The sequence below is a fragment of the Salvia hispanica genome, chromosome 3 (genome assembly GCF_029641045.1).
Source record: "Salvia hispanica isolate PSC_SH4W2 chromosome 3, Shi_PSC_v1, whole genome shotgun sequence".
Lineage (NCBI taxonomy): Eukaryota > Viridiplantae > Streptophyta > Magnoliopsida > Lamiales > Lamiaceae > Salvia > Salvia hispanica.
This window is the reverse complement of record NC_142694.1, coordinates 11282888-11290669: the sequence shown is the minus strand read 5'-3', so window position 1 is coordinate 11290669 and position 7782 is coordinate 11282888. Positions and strand designations below refer to the sequence as shown.

At 38.0% G+C, this 7782-nt stretch overlaps 2 protein-coding genes across 2 annotated transcripts; one reads left to right on the top strand and one right to left on the bottom strand.

The window, feature by feature from the left end:
- Positions 1–886: 886 nt before the first annotated feature.
- Positions 887–2924, bottom strand: LOC125216542 (uncharacterized). Its single transcript, XM_048118283.2, has 3 exons — positions 2321–2924; positions 1696–2043; positions 887–1610 (listed from the first exon to the last, which is right to left on the bottom strand). The coding sequence occupies exons 1-3, from the start codon at positions 2753–2755 to the stop codon at positions 1089–1091; spliced, it is 1305 nt and encodes a 434-aa protein (XP_047974240.1). The 5' UTR covers positions 2756–2924; the 3' UTR covers positions 887–1088.
- Positions 2925–6624: 3700 nt separating this feature from the next.
- LOC125215386 (uncharacterized) lies at positions 6625–7143 on the top strand. The gene has a single exon (XM_048116790.2). The coding sequence runs from the start codon at positions 6675–6677 to the stop codon at positions 6996–6998; it is 324 nt and encodes a 107-aa protein (XP_047972747.1). The 5' UTR covers positions 6625–6674; the 3' UTR covers positions 6999–7143.
- The last annotated feature ends 639 nt before the right edge of the window (positions 7144–7782 follow it).

Below are 7782 nucleotides of genomic sequence, written 5' to 3'. Positions count from 1 at the left end.
GGCCGTTGGGGGGGTGGCTGCTGCATTCGAGCGATCTCGCTTTGTATGCAGCGGGAGATATAGTTGTTGATTGGGTTGTTGGCGAAACCCGCTACATCCCATCCGGTGGGAGCGGGAGGTACCTCTTCTTCGGAAGAAGAATGTGATATTTCCTCGTCGGACTGAGCACGAGACGATGAATCAGAACTCATTTAATAAAGATGGAGAGAAAAAAGATTGAAAATTTGTGTGAATGAAGTTTGTGGGTGATGAATGGAGGAAGAGGATGAAATATTTATAGGGGTGGGATAAAATAGCCGTTCGGCCAAAAAAAAAAAAAAAAATTTTAAAAATCGCCGATTATCGCCGAGCGTCGCCCACAGTGGCCGGCGATCGCTCGGCGATAATCCGGCGATAAATCGCCACTCGGCGAAGCAACGGTAACATTATCGCCGAATTATCGCCGACTTCGCCACAATGGCCGGCGATAATTCGGCGATAATCGGCGATTTATCGCCGAGAATTCGCCACCTCCATTGGGAGTGCTCTTAAATAAGATTATTTATTTGCCTCAAACCATGTGATTACTAAATCCAACACAGCCCCACATTATTTTGATTCAAGATTGAATCGAATGATGTTGGATCAATCCTACCCCAAACGGTCAACAAATCAAATCTTCAAAAAGTCTACTCATTTTTCAAATATTTTGAAATGTTAGCAAACACTTGAGAAATTATAATACTTACTGTCACCTTGCTCAACTACCACATTTTTATTTTGTGTTGTCCATTAAGTTATCTTCTTCGCATTCTATTCATCTCTCACATCACATCCAATTAGTTCTTGTGAAGCTTGAAAGAGAATCCAATAAAACAAACCAACTTATAAACCAAGAAAACTCCAATAATATTCAAGATGGGTTTCATTCATTCTGCAATATTGATATATAATAAAATTACAACACCTTAATTCCTTTCCTCCATCTTACAACATCAGTTCACCATTATCAAACTCAACCTTGTTTACTACTTAGGCCGTGTTAGTATAGCAAAAACAGCCTACTCATATATATATAGACATTTGATGCAAGCTGCTTCCACTCTTCATCAATATTCTACCTTCCACACTACACTTCCCATGTCTTCCTCGGCCGACCTGAGCTCAGCCGGTGGGATGAAGCAGTCCACCGAGAGCCCCGGAACATTGAAAGCCACCTCCTCAATTGTCCACGCCTCCTCCATCCTGGTCTTAGTGTGACTCATCGCCCTCTCCCCAAACCTATAAAGGGTGACCACAGAGTGGCCTGAGTGAGCAACCATGACTCCTTCAACGGACCGGTAGTCATCCATGTACGAGTTGGTGGTGGTCTCCCAGTACACAGCCTCCCCACCATTGGACTGGATGCGCGTGAGATGGGAGTCCTCCATCTGAACGAGCAGCCCCGTCCTCTGGCTGAAGTACCCGAACAGCACGTGCCTGATGATCTCAGCTGGCCCTTCGCTCATCCCCTTGAGCGTGCGCTGATCAGCAGAGACCTTGAGGATGAAGCACTCCTCCCCGTTCACACTCTTCTCCCCAATGCACACTGCATTCGCAAACATAACAGCCGTGGTCCACGGATCAAGGCCCTGCACAGATAAAAACAAAACCATCACTACAACCAACCACAGTGAAGTTCAAAGGATCAATTGCGAAAGTGTGAAATGCACAGACTTGAAGGGCACGGCGCAGGGGCCTAACAGGGCCTTTTGCAGTGTGTGCACCGAGCCAGGGAGTGCGCCTCCACACGAGCTTCCCGTTGCTTCCAGCGTGAACTTTGCTCCCCCCGACTGCCAGCTCCACGTACCACATATCCGGATTCATCTGCCAGAGGACGAAGCTGCCCGACTCAGGGGCTCTCCCGGCATTCCTGTTCTTCACCACCTTCGTCGCGCTCTCGAACTCCGAGGCAATCATCTTTACCTTCCCTAGCGTGTAAGCATTCTTGATCAAGCTATGAGTCTTGTGCCCTCCTGAAGCTGCTGTGTATTGCTGCAAAATGTACTGTGCTGAACAAGTCTCCTGCAAAATTACAATTAACTGGTTACACAAATCCATTCACCATCTCTTCAATCAAAAAAATCAACTCAAATCTGTGTTTTGCAAGGTACATTCTCTTAGCACATATGATAAATTTAGTCAATAGAGAGAGAGATAATAAACGCATTCTAAAAATCAAATTGAAACTAAAACCCTATTGAAACTAAAAAGGAATCAACAACTCAAGCAAAATTGGCCACAGAGAAAGCAGGAAAAGTAGCTAATAATGGTTATCGAGAGAGAGAGAGAGAGATCATACAATTGGAGTGTCTTTAACACTGAGGTGAGGCAAAGGATCAATGGCGCTAACGTGCACCGGCGCGAGCGGCGCACCCATAACCCCAAGCAGAAGCCTCAAATCAGACGCCTTATTCTCACTAACGGCGGGAAGCGAAGGATTGCGGCTGAGCTGGCCCCGGACCCACTGCCCCAGCCCCGATCCCGCACGCTTCGACCCGACAATGTCCGCTCCATTCGGATCCGGACCCTCCATCAGCGGCGCCAGAGCCTCCCCCGCCGGCCTCAGGCTGCTCGATCTCGCAATCAGCGGCGCCTCAGGATTACTCGCGCCGACCTTCTTCCGGCGGAAAATGCCCGACATTGGCGAAGCGACCCGGGCCAGAGACCTCGCCGGAGATAATCCGCGCGCCACCTCCTCTTTCAGAGCCGAAAAGAAGCCTTGCCTCTTCTCCATCCTGCTTTATCTCTTTGTATCTAGATAGAAAAGCGAGGATTAAACGCATGTGCCGCCATTTGTCGATGCTCAAACAGAGCGCATGAGAGAAAAATTGGTAGTTAGAGAAATGAAGGGAGTGAAGGAATCGTTGACAGTAGCTGCAAAACAGAAACGGAAGTGAGAGTGTAGTGTAGACAGAGGGAGGGAGCAATGCTAATTTATTAATGTCCATATTATTGATATCGACCATTTCTAGTTAATCTCCTAACTTTTAAAAACTACGGTTAAGTTCACAATTTTAATATTTTTCTCAATTCTCCTATGACAAAAAATTTCGGCTTGCTAGGTGTATTAATTGACGTTGTTTGAATAGCTTAACGCTTTTGTCCGATAGTATAACTCAATTTGTCGATTCATATATAATTTCCTCAAAAATATGTAATTATGGGATAATTGAAAAAAATATAATTGACTTGAAATTGACTGTGTGGGTGTTCTTTTTTTTTTTTTTTTTTTTTTGTCAAAATTGTATTTTATTAATTTATTTATTAGTACTAGAGATCCTTTTTTAACATGCTTAACTAAGTACCCTATTTTGCTCTTCCAATTCTATAGAATAATTATGTTTGTTTGGTGATAAATAGGCAAATTAGTGTACTTTATTGTGGTATTAACTGCTGAACGCGTTTTCACTTTTCACCAATAAATATATACGCATTAATCGCATTTTTGATTACGTATCAATGCGTGTATGTGTAATAAATATTTATTCTTGACTGATGATTTTGTTGACTTTTACTATTAAATGATGAGATTGTGCATTGCGGGTTTAAGTAGTATTTCTTGATTTACTTCTGCTTTTTTTTAGAATGTGAATTTTTGTCCATAAATAATTTTGCTTAATTTGTCTCTGATTTTTGTGTTTGTTAATATGAGGTTAGTGTGTAAAATTTTGACGGATGGGATTTGATGATTGATTTGAAGCAGTTGATTTCAGAGTTGAACAATCTTATTGCACGTTATCGAGAAACTTGCTCAAAACCAAAGGATCGTTTCACATGTCAAAATTTGTAAGACCATGCAATTATAGGCATATTAATCAAAATAGAATTGAATACTAATAAAACATGCAGGGCATCTTGGTAATTAAATATATTCATCCTAGAGGATAATAAGTCATAGTCACTCCATTTAATTAAAATAATTTCACAACTTAATTCAAATAAATTATAATATGATAATGAGTCATAAGATCGTTTAGTACATTGATATGAGGTGCCATGCAAGTATTGAATTTACTCGAGCCCACCTAAGATGTCGAATAAAAGGCCTAAATTGTTAAACATCATTGTTAGGTGACGGGCTATTGTACATCTACGATTCAAATGGTAAAGTCCAGCCCAATTATGATCATGCTATCCAAAACTGGAATGCTGGAGTATTAAGTTCGTTCATGCATTTCTAATTTATTTATTGATAATATGTTTGGAATAGTATATATTTATACTACACATTTTTCTTTTTCTTTTTCTTTTGTGGGGGGAGCCATTCCTTCAAATTCACTAGTATACGAGAATGATTATTAATTTTTAAATACTTTGAATGATTCTTTTAACTATGGAAGATAAATGTTGCCCGAATTCATCATCTTTGAAACTATTATGTTCTTTATTGGCAGATCTAAGTTTAAAATTTTCATTAAATTCAATATTTGGAGTTGTCACGAATTCTGTGGAGTGATACCTCCGTCATTGGGTATGAGTTCATTAATAGTTTCCATCTATCATTCATTGTCAGCGACGACTACTGCACTATCTATAAACTTCTAACACTGTCTTATTTTATATACGACTATACAAGTTCTGTTTCATGGATCTACTATTGGCCTCAATTATAAACCCCTTTCTTTTACTTGTAGGTTTTATGAGTGCAAGAATTGAAAATATATTACCACTAATAAGATAAGATTAATTATATTAGCTCATAGAATTGATATACCGCGTGACGTCTAATGAAATTCTACAGTCTATAAATGTTGTTGTTTGTTTCGTGTTGGGTCTGATTTGTTTAATACTCCTACATTGATCTTATTCATATCCATACGCATTAAATTAGAGAAGTTTTAGAAGTTTATATACACAATTTGATTTTTTTTTGGTAATTTCAGCACATGTAAATTTGCAAACAAAATGAAATTATGTACTCCCCTAGTCTCCTACTACTGGCATTCAACAGAAGATACTTGGCCATCAAGATTCAAGGTTAAAAAAAAATCAAAATAAATTGTTTCATTATAAATAGCGAAACACAGAAACTCTGATTCTTTCACACACAGACACACGTAGTGAGAGTGAAACCATGAATTTCGAAGCCCTGAAAACGAGTATCCGACGACGATTACTTTGCTGATTGTCTCATCGCACTCGGCCGAAGCGAAGAATTGTCAAATTCGGCGTCCACCGATACCTCTAATTGCACGTCGGGTCACCAGTGCTCCATCTGCGGTGAGATCATCGCCACCGGTCAAGCGTTGGGCGGCCACAAGCGGAAACATTACGGCGGCGTTGTCAGAAGAAACAGAGGCCTTAAGAGGCGCGTGAATTCTTCCGACGGTGGAACCGTAGAAATGGCTCCGATTGTGCGCGGTTTGGTTTTAAAACTGCCGTTGCCGCCATCTTGATTTACCAATTCATCTGTTTCACCAATTTTTACTAACCAGTAACTAATTAATATCAGCGTTCTCTTTTCTTGTGATATTCGTTCAAATTAATGCTAATGAGGAGATAACTGTTGTTTATTTACTTTTTTTCCGGTTATTATGAATTTGCTTTGTGTTATTGGTACATAGTAGTACATTTTATTTAGGGGTAGGAGTAACTCTATCTCTATGCAAAATAATTATGAAATTAAATTGAAGTTATTGATCAATACTCTCTCTATATATTATAAATAATTTAAATATAAAAGATGAATGGAATGTGGGTCTTAAAATATTAGTAATAGTTTTATAGTAAAATGTGAGTAGAGAATAGCTGAAATTCTTATAAAAAATAATAAAAAGTAAATAAAATTTTTATTAATAGAAGAACGAATATGACAAAGTGACATTTTTATCGGTGAACGTATGTTGAAACATTAATCAACTTTGGCAAGAATATTTTCAATAAAATATATTTGAGTGAAACTATATTAGTTAATATAAAATGAGATTAGTACTATTTAGGTTTCTAAATGCGAAATAAAAAGTCACATTTTTGGAATCTAAATAGATATCCTCCGTCTTATGCTATTTGTACTTTTCTATTTCGATCCGTCCCGAACTCTATTGCATTATTTCCATTATAATAAGTATTAGAGTATTTATTAGTAAAATATTTGAGTTAATTAGATGTTTCCTTTATTATATTTGAAACAATAATCTAATTATACTAATTACTCGATCCTTAATTTACGGCCTAAAATAAAAAATTTGAGTCGCACGAAGGGCGTAATAAATAACGTCAGACGTATCTGAGCTTACAATTATGTCCATAAACTCGTGAAGGATATATAAGTCATTTTATTACGTCCTACATATATAGTGCGTCTTTCTCTTTGCTCGTATGAAAGTAATTCATTTATAAAATAATCTAATTTTTCTTTATTCAAATATCTAAAAAAAAGTGCAAATTGATTATATACATATAGTAAGTAATAAACATATTTTCTTAGAGGTTAAATATTATTTATGGTGTATTTTAATCAATGGAATTGAGAAAACAAAAAAAAAACAAAAGAGAATACAGCGGTTCGTCAGATAACCCGGTCCACGACTCCAACTGCAACCGGTCTAAAAAAACTAAACCATGTATATATATAGACATAAACATTGATACGCAGAAGAATCAGCCCAGAACCCTAATTTTATTGAGCAGCAAATTTGGGCGCCGCCGAAGCAATGGGGAAATCGATCAGATCGAAGAGGGAGAAGCGGCTGAGGTCGATTAGGAGGGAGATGGTTGAGCCGATTTACGACAAGAAGGACGCCGCCAAGCTCGCCATCCAGGAGGCCGCCCTCGCCGCTCCCAAGCTCCCAGTTAAGCCCACTCGCGCCGACGACGATGCCTCCGTCTCTTTCGCCGCCATGGAAGTTGAGACTGCTGCGGATGATAATCAGAGTTCCAAATTCCTCAAGCCTATTGGAAAGAAGCTCAAGAAGAAGATTAAGATTGCCAAGAAGAAGTCCCACGGCAAGGGCAAAATCAGAAGGAAAAATGTGTAATTTTGATGCTAGATTTCCCCCCTCTTTTGAAACTTTTTGTTTTGTTTTGATCTATTAATGTTTCGACACTACTTTTTATTGAATTGATGTGAGCTAATGGGATAGCCAATTTGTTGAGGAAGAATTGAATCTACTCATTCGTATATGCTTCATTGTCATCCAATCTGAAGAGGAGCTATAATGAATTGATTGGCATCGGTTAATCAAATTGAAGTGAAAGATTGATGCTTTATTACAACTCGAATCTAAGTCCATGGTGATTGAGGGAGATATGTGGTGTCTCGAGAGGAATGAGAGCCAATTACTCGTCCATTCTTTTTAGTTCAATCGTTAACTCCTCCTCGAGATAAACTGGGACAGAATACAGAGTGTTTTCATGTTTGGTGCTTAAAAAATGGATAAAAATATTAATAGAATAGATAATGGCTTTTTGAATTATAAATCAAAATTTTCAAGTTTTAAAAAGTTAAAGCGATCAAAAATCAGATTGACGTTGTAACAACTCTCGCTAAAAATCGTGAATTGATTTATTTGAAGTAGTCACAAAATACTGAGGTTCAAAACTATGCGTATGATTTTCATCTATCATCGTATTTCAGATTCAAAACTTTACGCAGTAGTGACAAATTAGCTTTTAGCCCCATAATAATGTGAATAGAATATGTAAGTAAAATGTAACATTCATTTATTAAAATTAGTAAAAGTTAATATCTTAACATGATAATATTAGATCTGTGAATAGAATAATTTAGTGAAATGTAACATACATTTATTAGAAAATATT